General features: G+C 48.9%; 7 protein-coding genes across 7 annotated transcripts; 3 read left to right on the top strand and 4 right to left on the bottom strand. All coding sequences in view use genetic code 12, as the record gives it.

The window, feature by feature from the left end:
* Nucleotides 1-7: 7 nt before the first annotated feature.
* Nucleotides 8-2,815, bottom strand: CXQ87_002173 (uncharacterized protein; the record flags this gene model as incomplete). The annotated part of the gene is made up of 1 exon (XM_025480690.1): nucleotides 8-2,815. One exon carries the CDS (start codon nucleotides 2,813-2,815, stop codon nucleotides 8-10), a length of 2,808 nt encoding a protein of 935 aa, XP_025334990.1.
* A 1,446-nt stretch (nucleotides 2,816-4,261) lies between these two features.
* CXQ87_002172 (nucleolar GTP-binding protein 2) lies at nucleotides 4,262-5,143 on the top strand (the record flags this gene model as incomplete). The annotated part of the gene is made up of 1 exon (XM_025480689.1): nucleotides 4,262-5,143. One exon carries the CDS (start codon nucleotides 4,262-4,264, stop codon nucleotides 5,141-5,143), a length of 882 nt encoding a protein of 293 aa, XP_025334989.1.
* Nucleotides 5,144-5,396: 253 nt separating this feature from the next.
* On the top strand, nucleotides 5,397-6,242 carry CXQ87_002171 (nucleolar GTP-binding protein 2; the record flags this gene model as incomplete). Its single annotated transcript, XM_025480688.1, has 1 exon — nucleotides 5,397-6,242. The coding sequence occupies one exon, from the start codon at nucleotides 5,397-5,399 to the stop codon at nucleotides 6,240-6,242; it is 846 nt and encodes a 281-aa protein (XP_025334988.1).
* Nucleotides 6,243-6,319: 77 nt separating this feature from the next.
* Nucleotides 6,320-7,600, bottom strand: POP2 (CCR4-NOT core DEDD family RNase subunit; the record flags this gene model as incomplete). Its single annotated transcript, XM_025480687.1, has 1 exon — nucleotides 6,320-7,600. The coding sequence occupies one exon, from the start codon at nucleotides 7,598-7,600 to the stop codon at nucleotides 6,320-6,322; it is 1,281 nt and encodes a 426-aa protein (XP_025334987.1).
* Nucleotides 7,601-7,900: 300 nt separating this feature from the next.
* On the bottom strand, nucleotides 7,901-9,121 carry CDC50 (aminophospholipid translocase regulatory protein; the record flags this gene model as incomplete). The annotated part of the gene is made up of 1 exon (XM_025480686.1): nucleotides 7,901-9,121. One exon carries the CDS (start codon nucleotides 9,119-9,121, stop codon nucleotides 7,901-7,903), a length of 1,221 nt encoding a protein of 406 aa, XP_025334986.1.
* An 898-nt stretch (nucleotides 9,122-10,019) lies between these two features.
* On the top strand, nucleotides 10,020-11,567 carry CXQ87_002168 (uncharacterized protein; the record flags this gene model as incomplete). Its single annotated transcript, XM_025480685.1, has 3 exons — nucleotides 10,020-10,060; nucleotides 10,581-10,802; nucleotides 10,868-11,567. The coding sequence occupies 3 exons, from the start codon at nucleotides 10,020-10,022 to the stop codon at nucleotides 11,565-11,567; spliced, it is 963 nt and encodes a 320-aa protein (XP_025334985.1).
* A 36-nt stretch (nucleotides 11,568-11,603) lies between these two features.
* On the bottom strand, nucleotides 11,604-18,236 carry CXQ87_002167 (uncharacterized protein; the record flags this gene model as incomplete). Its single annotated transcript, XM_025480684.1, has 2 exons — nucleotides 11,604-17,233; nucleotides 17,276-18,236. 2 exons carry the CDS (start codon nucleotides 18,234-18,236, stop codon nucleotides 11,604-11,606), a joined length of 6,591 nt encoding a protein of 2,196 aa, XP_025334984.1.
* Nucleotides 18,237-20,178: the final 1,942 nt, after the last annotated feature.

The following is a 20,178-nucleotide window of genomic DNA, read 5'->3' as shown; positions in this document are numbered from 1 at the left end:
GCCAGGATCAATTTTTGGAGAGTCGCTTTGTCGCTTGCTCAAGCCGGGGGTCCATCGGGAGAGCGTCCAAAATCTCGTGGATCTGGAAATGCATGCACGGCGCCACTTTTTCAATCTCCAGCACATTCTGATCCATGGCCTTGTCAAACCGTGCAAGGTCCCTGAGAAGAAGCTGCGCTTCCTGATCGCCTTTTTCAAGATCGCCCAATTTGGCGAGTTCTAGCTCGTCGTAGTCTTCGCCGTCAAATCCAAGCCCGCCGTTGTCAACCTCAAACACGCCGTTGTTGAGTTTTTCCCACCGTGCATTAATCGCGGCTTGGTCTTTGCTCACGCCCTCTGTTTCCTCATCTTTGTGGGCTTGCTTCTCGAGGTACTCTCGTATAATCCTCCTCTTTTCCATCGTGGCTTCCATGCGGTTGTTTACTTGTTTTTCCAAAAGCCCAGGATCCACCGGCTCTTGCGGCGCCATTTTGCCGAAATCCACCATCACCAGCTCGGGCGCAATGTTCTTGCGGCGAAGCGCAACTAGGAAACTCTCGATCCAGGTGATGAGCCCGTGGAAAATCTTCTTGTCGTCTTTCAAGTAGAGGTCGCGGAGGATCCGCCAGAAGGACCGCTCGTGTTTGTTTAGAAGCGCCTTGAACCGGTTGAAGATCTCCACTGGCGACGTGAAGTAAATACCGCCCTCGTCAAGCTCCTTGAGCTCGGCCATGAGGTCGTCCATGAAGGTCTGGAAGTCTCGGAACGCCGTGTGGATCCCGCATTGCTTCATCACTGTCATGAGCGGGTTGTAGAAAACAACGAGGAATTTCTTGATGAGTTTCGTCAACTCGGGCTCTTTCCAGAGCTGCTTCATGAGCTCCTTGTCTCGGGAACGCACCTCCAACTGCCAGAGCTGCTGAAGAGCCACAAAAGCCGCTGCTTCGTCGGCCTGCTTGTGTTCTTCCATCGACTGGTATTTGACATACGCTGCTTCCACTTTTTTGAATGTTTCAATGTCCCTGGCGGAAAGCTTCGGCTCGAGCTTGCTGGTCTGGAAAATCGTCATCAAAAGGTGCTCATCCTTGGCCAAACTCTCCTCCTTGATCTCGTCAGCCACCTCCACATCGTGCGAGGAAACATAGCTGGTGATACGTTCGATGAAAGGCTGGAAAGCTGGATCGTTCAAAGGAGCCTCCTCAAGCAACTTGGCCCGCTCCTTCAGGTAGTCCTGGAGATCCTCGTCCAACAACATCACGAAAATCATCGAAAGCAAGTTGTTCACCTTTTTCTTTTCGCTCGATGCCCATGGAACACTTACCGTAGGCATGCTCACAAGAAGAACGTCCACCATGCGTGTCATCACCTTCACCGGGTTGGTGTACTTGAGGATGCCGTAGCACACGCTGTAGGGAAACATCTTGTGGAACTTGAGGCACTTTCTGAACCACTCACTAGAGTTGTCCTGTGAAAGGAAAACCTGGTAGAGAGTGGCAGCTATTTCCAACTTGCACCACTCGAAGAAGGTCCGTAGAAGCGGCGAAACCTCCTCAAGCGACTGTGTTTTACTGAACTCTTCAAAGATCTGACTGAGCAGCTCGGGCTTCTCCAAAAGCTCTGCCTTGAACTGTTCAAATCTTTTCGAGAGCTCGTAGACGGACTTGGCGGTTTCCTCCTGAAACTCAATCTGTGTCATGAGACGGCGCTTTTCAAGCTCCATTCTCAGCGCATAGTCCTCCTCCTGTGAGGGCAGAAGTTTCTGGAAGTTGCGTTTAGGGTCGCTCAAAAAAGCACGGAGAACGTCACAGTGGGCGATTTCCGGTTTAGCCAAAAGCGTGGCAATATACCCACGAAGGGCCAAACGCAACTTTTCCCTTTGGTACTTGAGATCGGCCTTTGTAGCCTTGGAAGCCAGCGACCTCGAACTATCCAGCAGAGAGCCTCTTTCTCCGTCATCGTCGTCAGCATGGCCCCCGTCGTGCTTCAATTTCCTGGGCAATTTCGTAATGTCGGTGGTCATCAAACCAGGATACTTTTTCTTGAGATCGGTCTCGAGTCTCTTGAAGTCCAGGTACAGTTTGCTGATGAAGTGGGATGTGTAGGTGTAGCTTCCATTGGCACCCTCTCTGGTGGTCACCTGCAACACAAAAAGGTAATGCAGCTTCCGTTTCTGCTCCACTGGTTTCCATAATTGCAGCCAACCTCCCTTGGCTGCGTTTGCATCCACATTAATCAAATCCACAGCAACAATGTTCACGTTGATGTTGTTCGAGTAAACCATATGGTCGTAGTCTTTGAGCGATCTCGTGCCCTGGAAAGCATCAAAACTCTGGTGTGCTGCATTCGGATTCCTGCTGAGCTTATCGAGCTTGCCCTTATCTGAATCCTTGAGGTGGTCGCTGTCCAAGTACTGGAACTCCTTTTCGCTCACAATCATCGAGTTGTAGAATAGAATAAGCAACAGCAGAAGCCGAGTGTTGATCTGGTGGCGCTTGGTGATCAGCTCCTTTCTTTCAATGGAGTCCAGGATCCTCTTTTCGTTGAAGCTGTCCACAAACGGATGCACGGTGTCTCGCCAGAACTCAATCTGGTCCATTTCGGGATTACTGGCGATCAAGGGGAACGTCTTGACGTAGTTCAAGTAAAAATGCCTGAGAATAGGCATATCTATGCCCTTTGGAGGGTTGATCAGTCTGAACGGAGGACCCAAAAGCAGCACCGAATTGGGCACCGAGAGCCAATGAAGCTCCTTTTTCACGCAGCTCTCCAAGAGAGCTTTCCTTAGAAAGTGCTCCTGGGCCGGGCTGAAGGAGTCAATGAAGTCTAACGAAGTCATGGTGTTGTACTCTTCTCATGAGTGCAATTTCTGGGGTGCAGGCGCAACCGCAAAAGTGTTGATGTTTCGGGTCCGGACGGGTTTCTTGTGGATTTGGCTGAGATGACTAGGGAAAAGAGGTTTTTGCTTTTTCGATCTTCCACAGCATTCCGCCCTGCTGTTCTGCCAAGACGGTCTTTGTTGCGTGGTGAACGGACCTTGTGTAATGCGTGTATGCTGGAGGGTGAGGAAAAGGGTGAAAGATGCCCATTTTTGGAGATTTGAAAAATTGCTATAGGGATTCTTCGCCTTAAGTATTAAGGATTTGGGAAGGGCTACTGGAAGCTTTAAGGTTAAGACAAGAGGTGGGTGTAAGTTGCAGACCGTTGGGGTGGGGGGTTGGGGAAGTATGGCGAATACAGTGGGTGAACAATGAAAAGTACAAAGTTTGCGGCTTCAAATTAAGTTTTAGATTTATGGGTGACTCATTGACGGTGTTGCTGTGGTCTGGTGGAGTCGTTATGGCTGCGAAAAGTGGCTTAGGTGGGATCCATGTGGTACGGTTGTGGATGGAGTAGGTGATTAGGTGTAGGAGGATTGCAGGGTTTGTGATAGTTGAGATTTGTGGATGATCTTGAAATACGTGAATGATCTTGAAATACTGAATGATCTTGAAATACTGAATGATCTTGAAATACTGAATGATAGGGAAAGTAGCGACAGTGATGTGTCTAGACATAGGGAGTATTCCAATTTGCTCCTTTTGGAAAAACGAAAGATACGTCTTTTCTTTACAATGAATCCCTTATGCAAAGGATTGCCGTGCTGTGGTCTACAAAGGGTTCATGCGGCTGTCATGTGTGGTATTCATAGAGCCCTAGTGGTGCAACAGGCCGTTCTCAGTGCCTTCATTGATATATGGATACAACAATATCTCGGCAGCTTTCTATCATTCTGTTGTTTCTAAGTATTATTGTGTTGTTTTTCTCTAGTATCATTCATATTCTGTTTCTCTACCTTGCTTCAATTAGCCGACTACAATACGATTCTACTGGCCTTCGATATTCGAACCAGGCTTCAGTCTTCCAACATTCGGTTACCCATCAATGCCCATAATATGCATCTGAATGTAGTCAGCCTATTTCAAAGAAGTGACTAAATCAAATCTGCTTGGTTACCATCACATATGGTGTCTTATGTTTGTTCGGCTCTTCTTACCAGTATAGCATTTCGCAGCCATCCGTTTTTCACCTGGACCTACGAAAATCCAATAAACACAGCAATCACCAAATCTTCAAAACCAACAATAACCTTATCCTATCCAAAAACACTTCATAAAAATAAAAATAAAGTTCACCAACCCTACCCCCTATTCACACACGTTTAGCACCTGGGCCATCGCCAGGGGGTCACGTGCGGGACCTCTAAAAAAAATAGCGACTCATCTCATCTCTTCTTCTCTACACCATGGGAACCCAAAAAAAGGAAAAACAAAGAAGAGTCCGGGAGGGCGACACCCGTGACGGGAACCTTCGTGTCAAGGGCGAGAACTTCTACAAAGATGCCAAAAAAGTCAGACATTTGCTGATGTACAAGACCGGTAGAGCCGTCAGAAACGCCAAGGGTGAAATCATCCAAGCTGCTGCCCTTCAGTCCACCGATGTCCCCAATGCCCGTGTGGATCCTAACCGTAAGTGGTTTGGAAACACCAGAGTCATTGCCCAGGATGCCTTGACCCACTTCAGAGAGGCCATGGGCGACAAGAAGCACGATACGTATTCTGTGCTTTTGAAGAGAAACAAGTTGCCCATGTCGCTCTTGGACGAAAAGGACCAGACGGATTCTCCTACGGCCAAGATCCTCGAGACCGAGTCGTACGAGCACGCTTTTGGTCCTAAGCAGCAGAGAAAGAAACCTAGATTACAGGCGGCTTCTTCTTTGGAGGAGTTGGCTCAGCTTTCTGAAAACGACACCAAGGCCTACCAGGATAAGCAGGAGCTCAACGCCACCTTGGGTCTTATGGGTGGCTCTTTTTTGGACTCTGAGGACTTCACTCAGACTGCCAAGGAGGCCATTTTCCATAAGGGCCAGTCCAAGCGTATTTGGAACGAACTTTACAAAGTCATCGACTCTTCCGATGTCGTCATCCACGTCCTTGATGCGAGAAACCCCTTGGGCACTCGTTGTGAGAGCGTGGAGAAGTACATTCGTGAGGAGTGTTCTCACAAACACTTGATCTATGTGTTGAACAAGTGTGACCTCGTGCCCACATGGGTAGCGGTATGTATACTTACTATTTCATCGTGGTTGCAAGCCATCTTTTTATCCCAAAGACCTTTGTCAGGGTGAATGTGCCGACTTGTTCGACCACTCACACATTTGCCTGTTACGTCCTTGGAAGATCAATGCTACCCGCCCGCAGACCCTTGTTTCAAGGTACTGTGGCCGTTTTGGCCATGGTTTTGTCTGCACTGCTGATAGTTTTTATCGGCGCCATAGGGTAGATTTCGGAATCTTCTGAGTTGGACCTGCTTGGAGCTTTGCTCCCATATAAGCTTGTCCGTAGTATAGAATCCGACACTCTTTCCTCTATCTTGCAATCATGCTTTTTTCGTTGACTGTTACTAACAACCAGGCTGCTTGGGTCAAGCATTTGTCCAAGTCATATCCAACATTGGCGTTCCACGCCTCGATCAAAAACTCGTTCGGTAAGGGTTCTTTGATCCAGTTGTTGCGTCAGTTCTCCACTTTGCATTCGGACCGTAAGCAGGTTTCTGTCGGTTTCATCGGCTACCCTAACACCGGTAAGTCTTCCATTATCAACACCTTGCGCCAGAAGAAAGTGTGCCAGGTTGCACCCATTCCCGGCGAGACCAAGGTGTGGCAGTACATCACGTTGATGAAGAGAATCTTCTTGATTGACTGTCCAGGTATCGTGCCTCCTAGTAACAGAGACACCGAATCTGACATTTTGTTCAGAGGTGTGGTTAGAGTCGAGCATGTCACCAATCCTGAGCAGTATATCCCAGATATGCTTGAAAAGTGTGAGAGAAAGCACTTGGAGAGAACCTACGAGATCAAGGGCTGGAGTAATTACGAGGAGGACCCTTCGCTTCTAGAGAAGGCCAGTACGGAGTTCATCGAGCTCATTGCCAGAAAACAAGGTAGATTGTTGAAGGGTGGTGAGCCTGACGAGGGTGCTGTTGCCAAACAGGTCTTGAATGATTTCAACAGAGGAAAGATTCCATGGTTCGTTCAGCCCCCTAAGGATGAAGAGGTGAGAACCGGTGAGGACAAGAAGGCTGAGTTCAAGAGAAAGAGAGCTGAAAGAGAGATCGAGAAGGAAGCTCAAGAGTCTGCCAAGAGACTCAAGTTGGATGAAGAGGATGATGAAGAGAAGGAGGAGGCAGAAGAGGCAGAGGAGGAGCCCTCCCCAGAGAAAGAATAATTTATTGTACATTAGTTCTATACGTGCATCATTTGGATGGGTTTTACATAGACATTACGGTTCTATCGATTGGATATTCACCACTGTTTACCCGCCGTTGTGGCCTTGTCCTCCAGGGTCCCTGTAGCATCACCGAGACCAAAAAGGTAGCCTTTGTATTTCTCAAATACGGAAAAGTCTCCGCCCAATTGTCTGAAGAGCTCTTTGAAGCACTCCATCAACAAGTACGCATGAAGTGTCGACGTCATTTGCTGATGCTGGTGGCCCGCAAACTGCCCTGCTGTCGTTGAAGCAAAGTATTGGCGAATGAGTGGTGAGATGGGAAGAAGGTGCAATTCCTCAGCGAGGTACTCCACCGATGGCTTGTTGTTTCCTGTGAGGCCCTTTTTTATATCGCCAGCGGCTCCAGCTGACGTGGAACTGCTCAAACCGCCAATCTCACTGTTTGTGTTGGAGTTTGCACCAGTCTTGGCGTTGCCGTTTAAGAGCTGATTGCCAATATGCTTCAAGTCGAAGAAGTTTGGGAAGTACTTGGTGCACCACCAGAAGAACTCCTTTTCGTCGTGAGGCAAGATGTCGTTAGTGAGAAGAGAGACCAAAAAGCCCAAGTCGTAGCCCGAGTGGTAGCTCAACCAGTTGATAGATGGATCTAAAAGAAGTCCGCTCTCTATCATGAGTTCGGCGAATGCAAAGTGTGAGATGCCCTGGCTCATGTGCATGGCAAAGTTGATCTGGGATGTCTGAGATAACATGAAAAGGTGCTCTTCGTTGAACATCTCCTGTGTGAGGTCGTATGCAAAGTTGAATTGCCATATGACCAGGTTACTGATCTTGTCGTCTTGCATCTTCACAGCACAGAGAGAGAGCTGAATGAGGTTTAAAATATCGGAGTTTGATCTCAAGCACTGGAAGTGGTAGTCTGCCGACAGCTTGAAAGTGCCCAAGGGCCTGGCCACGATACCGGGGATCTCTTGATGGATAGAAATGAACACCTTGGACGTCTTGTCATCAATGAAGGTACGGAGGTTGTTGAACTCGTATTCCAAATTGAAATTCCACACGTCCTTGATTATTGGCACCTGCTGTGGCTGCTGGCCTTGTGATAGTTGGGGTTGCATGTGTTGTTGGTTGTTGAACATTCTCTGTGGCTGTTGTTGTTGCTGTAACTGTTGCATTTGTAATTGTAAAAGTGGGTTTACTTTCTGGTTGTTGCCAGGTGCAGCCATGGAGGGATTCTGACCGCCGTTCAAGGCAGCTAAAAGCGGATTCGTGGAGGATCCTTGCAGCTGCTGTTGAAGATGCTGGTTAAGCAACTGCTGTCTTTGCTGCTGAATCTGGTGTTGTTGCTGCATCAGCATCTGTGGCAATTGTGGAGATTGTCCACTTTGCGAACCCTGCTGCAGGTACTGCTGCTGGAGGTGATGAAGGTGGGGATTTACGTTCATCAAAGTTGTATGGGTAGGTGTAGTCGCACCTTTAAAAAGCTGGAGTTGTAGATGTGTTGAGCCGCGCACGTCCCGAAGAGACAAGGGTTTACGAATTTGAGGACGGAAGTGCAGTTTTTTACCTCTTCTATCGTTAGTATACTAGTTTTACCGCGTCACTTGTACATCTGGTGACTTTGTCGTTGTGGGGAGGGTTGGTGTGGGTGAAACTCACTATAACTGCTCCCTGTAGGAAGTAGGGGGGCCTTCACGGAAAGCACCGTCTTGCTGCAAGAAGTTGTGGTCGCCAACCTTCCTTGGTTTGATCAAGTGCTGGAAGAAGAATGCAATGGCGCAAACCAAGGAGATCACAGCGACGATGATGTAGATGATTCCAAGACTCAAATTACGACCTCCGAGCACCGAGCTGGTTGTGAGGATGAGCGACTTGGAGCCTCCGAAGAGCGAGACCGGGTAGTTCAAGCCGATTCTCATTTCGTATGTGCCCGAGGAGAACGTCTCGGACGTGTTCTTGCCATACAACTTCATGAACTCAGGCAAACCAGCTGTACGCATCCAGTTCTGGAAGTGCTCCCACTCGTGCAAGTCTGGCACGTTGGACTCGTTGTAGCCGTCAGGGAACCTCTTGGCCCAGTTTGGCGGAGGAACAATGTCGTTGTGGTCGTACTTGGTCTTCTTGTAACGGTGGTCCTTGTCTGACTGCCATGTGATGCCCGTTTCGGACAAGACGTAGGTTTCGTTATCGGTTCCACTTCTAGAGTTGAGCAACACGGGGCTCGAGAACGTGTCGTTGAACATGGAGTTGGCTATAAGGCCACAAGGGTACACAGCCTTCTCGTTACCATCCACCGTCTTCAGCTTCAACGGATCACACTTGCCGTTCAAGTCGCCTGCCAGCACGGCTTCACCACGCAACTGCGCCGTGTCGTACGACTCCACGTACTTACGGTGGTTCTGGTAGAAGTTGGTGAGCTTGTAGAAAAGGTAGATGGGAGGGTCCAAATCTTTGGGCAAGTTGAATTGAACAACACATGTTTGCGTATCGTCGCCCTGGGCGTCCGTGCCGGTCTCCAACTTCCATTTAAAGTCAGGCCCATCGCTTGTTCCCTGGAAGTGGTACCCTGTGTACTTACCTGGGATCGACGAGAAGGAGTTCAGTGCATCGTCACCACATTTGGAGTAGTTGATCTCGAGTTTCTGGACATTATAGGTGGAGTAGATAATGGCAATACCCAAGGGAGCAAATATGATCGCTAGCAAGAACAAAAACGGAATCACTGTTTTCGGAGTGAGGATCGGCTGCCATGCTTTCAATCTCTGTTGTCGGAACGCCGTGTTAGGGGGTTTTCTCAGTTTGTGGACCTGCGAGGTCTCTATGTCTTGAAGATCGTCATCGTCGTCCTCGCTGTTTTTCCTCCTTCGTAAGAAGTTCATTGTGTGGAGAAAGGAGGGTCTGTGGAGGTTTGGTGATGTGTTAGAAGAGTGCGCGGTTTGTGGATAATTATGAATCCAGCAGAAAGGCGCGGTTTCGGGTTAGATAGGGAAGATGGAGGGGAGGTTGGTGATGATAAAAATTGAAAAATGGTTGAATTGACGAAAATATCAAATGGTAGCGGGAATTGGAATGGGCGAATTTCGAGAGGTTGTTTCAGTCCGGGCTGTACGGTTTGGGTTGAATGACGGTGTCGGGTTTTGATGTCACAGATGGATGGTATTGGGGGATAAGGCCTGGGTGGACAGATTATGAAGTTCTTCGGGCTCTGTAAGATTCGTATTGGTACATTTATCTGTGAAGCCATAATTCAATTAAGATTTACAATCGTAGAGTTTTGTTGCATCGTTTCTTTCAGAAGTTTGCAGCCATTTCCGGACCTGGTGGTAATGATGAAAGCCACCGTATAAACAAACAAAAAGATCAAGACCGTCAAATTGACGAGTGAAGAAACGGGAAATGGATTTAAGTAAAACCAAATAATGAAATTCGGCTTGTTGAGCTCATATCTGAATTGAGTCATGCGAAGTGGAATGGAGCTCCACAGGGAGACCGTCCAAATGTGCATTTCAAAAGTAAGATTCAATTCATGGGAACGCTGAAGTCGTTGCCCTATTAGCATAGATTTGATGATCTGAACTACCATTTTTGCGACAAATATGGAATCCGTCTGACGCCAGGGTACAAGAAACAAGGGTCTTCATTTGTCTAGAATGCTACATCCAGTTCATGAAGGCTGAATTTAGAAAACTGAGATAAATTGAGAAATATCTGGGTAGGTTGATATGCGATGCAGCGAGATCTGCCATGCCTTATCGAGATGCGTCTGGTGATATAACCATGCCACCTAAATGGCATGTGAACACCTATGGGAACAAAAAGTTTTTTAATTGATTTGCAGGTGCGACATACTTTTTTATCCGAAGCCAAAAAGTCGAAGATTGTATTGAAGCAAATATAGAACATATGCTGGGCAACTAGGGCTTAGGCTTGGGGCTTCCAAGCGATACACGAAATCCAGCCCAATACCCCCTGGACAAGCAAATCCATGGGCAAAACTTCATTGAAACATCCACAGAAGCCAATTGAATCACCCCTTTGGTCCACCCAGCCCTCCTCACAATACTGTTCACCTCCTGGGTCCAGCTGCGACTCACCTTTCCACCACCCAACTTCCCACTAACCAACGCAAGTAAATCACAAAATTAATAACCTTTCAAGAGGTATTAAATCACCTCTCCCGATCCATATTCTCCAACATCCGCTATCGGCCCACCCAATCAAGGACCACCGTGGTGGCTGACTCAGATGACTCGGGAGTGCATGGGCCGTTATCGCTTGACAGCTTCAACCACATCGAAGCCGTACCACCACGCTGGTTCATGGAGAAAAACAACCCAGGGGCTCGATCCCCGCCATCACCGGCGACATTGACCACACCAAAGCGCTCCGGGTGTTCCCGGAACTGCTTCTCCCGTACAAGTCCACCATCTTGGCCTACCTGACGTCGTTTCTCTCCACAACGATAGGGTTCCCGTTTGACACGGTCAAGACCAGAATGCAGACGTACAAACGTTTCAGCACGTACCTGGACTGCGTGCTTTCGACCTTGAGGAACGAGGAGTCAGGGGTTTTTATAGGGGCATCACGGCGCCGTTGATTCTGACTTCGTTCGTAAGGTCCCTCAGTGTGACCATCTTCACTACCAGCAAACCGTACTGCTACGAGGCGCTTTACGGATGGCGAAACGACGACTACGTGGGTCACCCGTTTGTTCGTAATTTCCCCGTTTGCTTTGCTGCCGGTGCTGCTGCTGGTTGTGGTGTATCCATCTTTGCTTGTCCGTTTGAGTTCACCAAGGTCTACTCACAAATTGCTACTTTGGCGCTGAAACAGGCCACAGAAACTGCCGTGGCTCGAGCTGCGTCGCCCCACGTGGGAACATTCGAAACTTTCAAGACAATTGTCAAGCACGAGGGCTTTATGGGGTTGTACTCCGGTTACAGGTACCATTTGGCTAGAGACGCCTTGGGCTCGGGTGTGTACTTTGCCGTGTACGAGTCGATCAAATGGGCCACTAATGCTTTAATTAATTCTGACCCGCTGCAGTCGTCGCCAGTTTCTATCATGATCGCCGGAGGAATGTCTGGTGTGCTTTGTTGGTCTGCAGTATTCCCATTTGACACCACCAAGTCGTTGATCCAAAAAGACATTGTCACTAATATCTTGCGCAAGCAGGGAGGCGCCGAGTCGTTGCCCACGAAATCCAGGAAAATCGTGTTTGGCACCCGTATTTATAGAGGCTTGGGCATCTCCATGCTCCGTTCCTTCCTTGTAAATATGGTGTTTTTCACCACCTACGAGTTTGGCATGAAACATTTAGCATAGCCGTTATTTATTCTATTACATTCGTTAGATCTATCGTTAGTCCCTTCGTCTGCGTCTGCCTCTTCCTTCCTCCTCTCTTTCTTTTTCTTCTGCATCGACTTCTTGAACATGCTTTCTGACGTTACGTCTTCTGCGCTTGGGCTGCTCCTCCTCCATATCCAGCGAGAGTTCCTGGATCGTACGCTTGATTGGAGATTTGGATCTAGTTCTCAACGCTGGGTGGTCTAACAGGTCGAGCTGCCATTTGCTTCCTGAAGCCGTTCTCAGCCTAGGCATAGGAGGACTGAATTCAGCTGTAGGTGACGATTGTGCAGCAGCACGGATTTTTCTGGATCCACGTCTTTTTGTTGGTGAAAGATGCTGTTCAGGTTCAAAACCAGGAGCGAGATGGTTAGGTGAGTGTGGTGGAGACGAGGGCACGGGCTCTTCATGAGGCTTTTGTTGCCTGGTAGAGCGTCTAGTTCTTGGTGCACGAACTTTGGGCTCAGCATCCTCTTCCTTTTTCACCTTCTTGGCCAACCCTGGCTGCAAAGTGCCTTTTTGTTCAGGCTCAGCAGGCTCCTCATCCTTAGCCTCAGTCTTCAAAGGAGGCTCTTCTTCAGGTTCAGGCTTGGGCAGCTGCTTAGCCTTTTTCTTGCGTCCACGAGTACGACGTTTTGGAGGTTCGGCAGCTGGTGCTTCAGGCTCTTGAGCTGGCTGCTCAGGTTCCTTTTCACTAGCAGCTTCTTCTGCTGGTGTATCTTGCTTCTTTTCAACAGCAGCTTCAGATGGAGGAGCCTCCGGTGCTGGTTGAGGTACCTCAGCATCCTTCTCAACATCTTCGTCATCATGCTTGGCTGCTGCTGCTCTTCTTCTCACTCTCAGGGCAATGCTTGAGGGCTGCTCAGCTGGTGGCTGCTGCGTTTCAGATGCCGCTTCAGTGTCTTGTTTGCTATCAACTGGGGCATCAACAGGTTCCTGGGGCTTCACTGGCTCAGAAACCTTTTCATCCTCATTGGCTTCCTCTTCTCTTTGCACTTCCTCTTCTTTTTGTTCAGCAGGCTCAGCTTCGGGTTGAACATTCTCCTCAGCAGCATCTTCATCTTGAGCAACTTCTTCATCAGCATCATCCTTTCTCCTCAGACCGCTGGTGACACGTCTAGGTCCATCATTTGCGGCGTCAATTTCCTCCTGAGTGATCTTCTGCTTGCGAGGACGTCCAGGTTTGACATGCTTTTTGGGCTTTTCTTCCTTGACCACACGCTCGAATGGCTTCTTACGAGGACGACCACGACCTCTTTTCTTGACTGGGGAAGCAACTGGCTCTTCGATGTTCTCTTCCTTCTCAAGCGGCAGCTCATCCATAGGCTCTTCGATTTGCTCCTCCTTAGCTTCTTGAACTTGCTCATCTTTTGGCTCTTGAACTTGCTCATCTTTAGGCTCTTGAACTTGTTCATCCTTTGACTCTTGAGCTTGGTCATCCTTTGACTCTTGACTTTTCTCGATCTTTTCGTTGATCTTTTCCTCAAGAATCTTGAAAATCTCTGACACCGATGATGGATCTTTCTTGGGAGATCTAGGCTCTTCAATGTCTTCCACGGGCGCATCCTCTACCTTAGTTTCAACAACTTCAGGAGCAGGTGTTTCTTCGTCATTGGCGGAAGCCAAGCGTTCTAAAGTTGGTCTAATGAGATTGAATTGGGGAAGAGCCGGAACTGAATCATCAAGCTGGCTCATGGACTCTAGACTGGCAGCGCTCCAAGGCCTAGAATTTTTAGGTGGTGAGGGAATAGTAGCAGCTTCTTGCTCAGTGTCAGTGGGAGCCTCGAACTCATCGATATCAACATTTGGCTTTGGATCTGCTTCTTCTATCTCGATGTCACCGCCCGATCCTTGCTCCATATTCTCGGCGATTTCCTCTTCGTCATCAGCCAAAACATCTGCCTCCGCAGCATTGGATGCAGCTTTTTCAATGAGGTCGTCAGCAACTTCCTCATCAATTTGCTTTGCAATCTGCTCAGCGATATCGTCAGCAGCATCCTCGTTTTCGTCGCCCTCGGCCGGTTCAGCAGCCTCGTCAAGCACATGCTTGGCTACTTCCTCAGAAGCTTCCAAGACAGCGTCATTGACAATCTCATTGGCTACTTCGTTTGTGGCTTCATCAGAAACTTCATCGTCTGCTTCTTCTTTCTCGGTTTCTTTGTCAGCAACGTCGTCGATAATGGCGTCGCCTAATTGATCAATGAAACCAGGAGCACTGTCAGTTGCTTCACGAGACTCATCTTCCTCTTGGGGTTCACCATTGCAGGAAGCTTTAGTGACTTCGATGGCGGTAGGCTCGATAGCTTCAAGGCCAGCAGGTAAAGAAACGCTATCGTCAGGATGATTGCTTTCGATTTCTTGAACGACGTTGTCTGTCGAACCTTGCTCTGCCGACTCAACAGTTCCTTCGCTTTCGACATCAGAACCAATAGAGGCATCATCCAGATAATCAGAGGTCGTTTCATCGTATGATGCATCTTCAGACATGCTGTCATCCTCCACCTCGTCAAGTTCGGGAACAGAAATATTAGATTCCGCAGAGCTTGGACGAGAGTTGTCACTGGAAGTAAACCAATGCAATGGGTTGAGCTTTCCAGCAACAGACTTCAACTTCTTCGCAGGAGCAGCCAAGATGGAGGCTCCGCGTCTCTTCAAACCCCTGTGTTCCTCGATCTCTTCAGCCAGAACCGTGGTGTCAACTGGCTCAGGAGTGTTTCTGCTAGACTCAAGCTCATCAACCAACGTGGGTCTGATCACATCCGTAGTTTCCTCGAACACCTCAATGACACCAGTAACGGTGTCCTCAGGTTCGATCACTTCAGAAGGAGACTCAGCATCATCATCAAGATGGGCGAAGATTTCTGTGACAAGATCCTCGACAGCCTCGGATATTTGCTCATCACTAGTACTCTCCACTTCAGGTTCCTCGATGTATGTCGGAGAGGCGGGCTGTACGCCCTCAATAACTGTACCGCTTTCGTAGACAACATACCTGGGTTCAGGTACCTCGGGCTCGATAATCAATGGTCCTTCTTCAGCGACATCCTCAGACTCGGACCCAAGATCAGCCATCTCGTTTTCTGACTCAACATCTGCGAGTGTCTCAGCATTAACATTGGCTTTAATATCCTGCTCAATCTCTGGTTCTTCTTTCTCGTGCTCGGGACTTGTCGCACCTCCAGCATCACCTTGTTGAATGTCTGGTTGGTCACCAGATTCCGCATCTTCGTAGCCTTCCATTCCATCCGAAGCTTCTCCATCGACTTCAATCGCGCCATGGGGCTTCATATCATCAGAAGCTTCCTCATCAATCGTTGCAGATTCAATACCAGATTCTTCAGGCTGGTTTTGATAGTCAGCTGGATTCTGTTGGTGTTGGACGTTGGCTGAGTTATCGGAAGACAGCTCAGACGGATCACTTCCAGCCTTTTCTTTCTGAGATTGGTGGATTGGGAAGTAATTAGGTTCTTTGTCGCCCCCCTGAATACTATACCTCTTTTGCGGCGAAGATTGAGACTTCTCATCATCAGGTTTCTGGGAAGCTTCACCTTTCGTATCCTTGGAGCTTGAGGCCTCAGCAGAAGCAGAAGCATTTCCTTTCTTGGACTGAGCTTCAGCAGAGGCTTGAGCATGCAGATCATCACCATTGGAGTGAGCACCAGAACTTGCCTTTGCCAGACTGCTATCACTCTCTGATTTACTATCAGCTTCTGCATTTGCACTGGATCCTTGGTCATCGGATTTTGTATTTGCCTTAGCACGAGCTTTGCCATCGCCAGAATTAGCGTCAGCTTTGGCAGTCACTTCAGCTTTACCTTCTCCAGATTTGGATTCAGCTTCAGCAGTGGCAGTTGCTTCTCCATCCTTAGACTTGTTTGCATCTGCTTCTGCAATTGCATGAGCTTCGTGGTCCTTTCCATGAGAGCCTGCTTCAGCAGAGGCATTGGCGTTAGCTCGATCTGTATCTTTGTCATCACCGGAGCTATTGCCATGGCCAGCATGGGCAGAAGCAGCTCCGAAAAGGTGCCTTCCTTCTTGATCATTATTGTTCGTTATTGAAGTAGCTGTACTTGCAGCACTAGCAATAGAATCCTGAGGTGGATGAACGATGATACTTGACAGGGAAGCCATAGATGGCTCCTTGTTATCTAAAGATGAGACCTCCTTCAACGTAACGTTGTATCCACCAGGGACAGGACAAGGTGCCATCTCGTACTTTTCACCATCCTGGTCCACAGAAATGGGCACAATATGACGAGGATCTTTTTGTGCCTTCTTGATAACTTCAAAAGGTAATTCTTTGTTGTTGACCAGCTGGATGCTCACGGAGGAAGCTTGACGTGAAGCCTGGGTTGATGAATTTTCAGTCTCAATTGCGGAAACATATGACAAAGAGTCGTCTGTGTCGTTATGCTGGTCGGCTTGCTGAAAGCTTCCATCTCTACTGTCAAGCTTGAGCAGATGGAAGCCAGGTCTTGTGCGGTTGTTCTCCTGGCTTTCGTCATCAGATGGGGTATCTGTGCTTCTGACGTCCAGTGTATGGACAGTAACTTTAGGAATCTTATCGTGCAGACGATGCCGATCATTGGTTTGCTCTTCCTCTTTGTCAACTTCCATCGGGTCTACCTCAGGTTCATCATGATCTTTAACGTTCTTAAGGTAGGCTTCAACAGCTTCATTGGCGAGACGCGAGGACACATTGTCAATGGATTGACCAAGATTGTGCAAATCGTGATCGTTCTTGGAGTCATCCTTCAGTTGCACTTCCTCTATAAACGACTGGAGTGCTTCTTCCATGTTGACTTCCACATTATCGTCTGCTTTTTCCTCAGACTCTTCTGCATCGCTGTCTGGTTGAATGGAGAGTTCAAGTGGCTGGTATGCTGGAGCATCGACGAAGTTTTCTGGCTCAGATTCACTATCAGAAGATGTAGAATGTGGCAAGCCAAGCTCAGCTTCAAGGTCTTTGACGGCGTCAAGCTTGATGCCAAAGCGCTTCTCTGTGGCCTTGAGTTGCTGAAGTGTAGTGTTGGGAGAGTCTGGAGTGACGGTTCGGAAAACAGGAATGCTGGGCATGGGAGGGGGAACATCACTTTCTTGAGTTTCCTCGACCTTGTCTGTGTCGGCATCAGCCATTGAGCCCTCGCTAGGATCTTCACTCTTTTTGTCAGCAGACAGAGTTCCCAAATCGAACTTCTCTGGAGCAGGGGTCTCAATTTGATTATGATCGAAAATCGGCATGGGTTCAGTTGTCTGGCTGCTAGGCTTAAAGGCACCGCCATCGGATTCGACATCAGCAAGGTAGTCGCTTAGCATACGGTCCAAGGGGTGTTTCAGATCCAGCAATACGTGCTCGGTCAATGCCTCTGATGCAATTCCAGCGAAATGGTTGTTGTCTAAGGAATCATTAGCAGTAGCAAAGTATTTTGAAGAGTCGACGGTATCGTCTTCGGCCGGCTCGTCGTCCGATTCAAAGCCAGTCTGCTCGTTTCCACCAGCTTCAGAAACACCATCTGACTCGTTGCCAGATTCAGCTTCTGACTCGCCCTCCGAGTTTTCAGAGCGAGACTCCTGCTCAGACTCCTGTTCGGATACTTGAGCAGCATCGTCAGATCCCTCAACTTCACTGTAATGCTCTGGTTCGTCTGCAAGGTGGTTGGTGGGGTATTCAGAGTATTGAAGGCGACTGGCAGGCTGGAAGGTAGGTACCTCTGGTTCGGCTTCAGACTGTTTTTGTTCCTCGTCACTGGAGAGAACAATGATGCCATCGTCTTCGTCGCCAGGGCTTGCTTGATCAAGTTCCTGATTTTCAGCAGATTCTGCCTCAGATTCGTCCTCAGATTCTTCCTCAGATTCGTCCTCGTCTTCTCGCTGAACTGGGAAGTCCGAAAGCCGAGGCCGGCCGTCCCGAAGCTGGTACTTCGGCGTAGCAAACATATTAGTTTCCTCAGCAAGCTCGTCATCAAACTCGCCGTCGTGGTCCTCCATGTCCAAATCAACTTCATCTTCGTAGTAGTCCTCGGCTTCAAAGGGTTCTTCTGCACCGAGAGCCTGTTCAGCAAACTGACTCAATTCGGGATGTAGAGCGTGGGGAACGCTGTGATGGGCATTTTCGTGGACCGAATGCTCGTCCTCTTCTTCTTCCTCCCCCTCATCCTCATCCTCTTCTTCACTTTCCTCAGGCTGTTGCTCTTCTTCCTCAGTAAGCACCTCAACGATATCATCATCGTCCTCCTCTTCTAGGGCTTCTGACAATTCTTCACTTTCCTCATCACCAGAACCAGCCTGTTGTTCTTCAGGATACGGCGAATCTCCTCTGACTTCTTCTTTTCCATCGCCTTGTTGCTGTAGAAGCTCACCTAGTTTATCGAATGGAGCCAGGAAAACCTCGTGGCGGTACCGCTCCTTCAAATCCTCCTTCTTCACAGAAATACGTAGCTGCAGGAGCTCTTGCTGCTGCTTTTCAAGCGTGTCGTCCACTCTGTTCTTCAACCCATCGATCCAAGACACAAGCAGGTCTGGATCTGGCTGGTTCGGGAGCCTGTCGGCAGACGATTCTAGATACAGGGTATTTGTCAATTGCAGGTGTCTATGCCGGAGGGAGCTGTCGTCTGGGCCGGGGACGGGGGCCCTTCCGTTTTTCTTCATGGAGATGGATTGTGGAATTGATGGAGTAGCAACGAGTGAGACATATCGTGAAGGGTCATATGATCCAGCACGTGACACACGTGACAATGAACGTGACATCAGCGTGCAGACTATATGCAATCCAACATCATCGAAGAACGTAGCAACGGAGGAAATTGCCATTACAATGAAGGGATAGAAGTGGAAAATGTAAAGCCCCCAAAAATGCTCAATTGAAGTCTTGGCTCCCCCCGTGGTGGCTACCTGTGGCCCCCTACGTGCATAGTGGACAACCACGCATATGCATACACCGTTGGCTGCGAAACCGTTATGGTCCCTGATAAGCTTCACCAAACGGGAAACGCAAAAGCAGCAAGTCCAGCGTTTCGAGATTTTCAAAACTCCCCGATTGCTGGGCTCCCCGCACACTAGCCACTCAGCGAAGCAGCGCAACCCATTTAGCCGTGATTGCGTCTGGACCTAGCCAACTTAGCAGTGCAATTGGAGCCGAAGACAAGGAAGAGCTTGGATGACCATATGAATTTTTCATTGAAGCAATTGAGTGAATTTTATGAAGCAGCGGAAAAGACAGCCCGATTGCGTTTCTGGAAAAGTCCGACCCGGCCCTATTTTTGGAAACCGGTGGCTGAGGACCCGGAACACCGAAGATTGGCAGAAAGTGACCTCTGCAAAATCTGCCTGTGGACCAGCCCATGCATTGCTACTCGTCAACAACCAAAAAATTGGTTTATTGCGTGCAGCATCAGATACCCTGGGTTGCAGGCGGCGGAGGTAGAACGGACTTGTCTGCATCGTTCTGGAATGAAGCAGCTGAAACAGAAAAGCGGTCTGGCATATCCTCATTGGCGCCTTTTCCGGGCGGACAAATTCCAGACTAGTCGATCTGGCGATCGATCAGGCACCCACAATGGCTGAGAGGGGATGTTCTTACTTTTCAAGAAGATCCTTCAGAGGATCGTTGAGAAGATCGTTTAGAAGAATTGTGAAAAATTGCTGTGGGGGATAAAATCAATGCAAAACGGAGGCAAAAGAGAGGCAAAACGGGACCAGATCAGGGCCCGGGCAAGGGATATTTTCAAGCAAGGCAAATCGACGGGAGGTGCCTATCTCGCATTCCTGGATTGGCGAAATTCAGCTGCTGAGATTTTCATTTACTGTCCGGTTTTGACAGGCGCTGAAAAAACGCAATCGGGGGCAGCTCAGGCCCGTGCCAGCCACATTGTCTATGTTGTGAATAGAGAACAAAAAATGAATCAAAACGAATAAAACGAAACGACTGAAGCAAAAGCACCAAAAAACAAAAGCACCAAAAAAAGCAGATTCCAGAACGAGGTCCACGGAGGTTCTCCTCAGACAGCGCTCGTGGCCAGCGGTGGCCAGCGGTGGCCAGCCTCGGCCGGCGCGGCTCTCGTAAAAATCCCTGTTCTGAGCCACCGAGGAACGCAGCGAACCCCATGGCACAAAACCGGCTTGGGTCGAATTGAGTCGCCAAAAAGCCCCAGCTCATCCGCCACGCCATTCTTTATCCGCCGATCCCGCCCAGGACCACCCACCGCCAGCGGCAAAAACCCAAATCCAAGTCGCTTTTGGTAGCACACCCACGGCTCCGCAGCCGCATCGACAAAGCGCAGCGGCTAACACACAATAGTCAGCCTCAGCGAGGGTCCTTTTTGCGAGGCCAGAGGCACATGGCGGAGGAGCGGGCAGGCCACGAAACGAGTCCATTGATTTTGTGGATCTTGATCGATAAAAAAAAAAGTCTTGCTTTTCGCCAATTGGTCCAAGGAGAGTGCCAGCTTGACGTGGAGCGGTAGAATTGAGAAGTCCGCCTCCGGTGTGGCTCGCAGCTTCCATGCGTAGGCGCGGGTGCAACCCAGGGAGATGAAGATACAAGAGGTGGGCTGAACAATGGAATGAACGGGTGTCCTGGCCAAATTTGCCT

Source organism: Candidozyma duobushaemuli, assembly GCF_002926085.2.
Source record: "Candidozyma duobushaemuli strain B09383 chromosome Unknown B_B09383, whole genome shotgun sequence".
Classification (NCBI taxonomy): domain Eukaryota; kingdom Fungi; phylum Ascomycota; class Pichiomycetes; order Serinales; family Metschnikowiaceae; genus Candidozyma; species Candidozyma duobushaemuli.
This window is presented reverse-complemented; position numbering and strand designations above follow the sequence as displayed.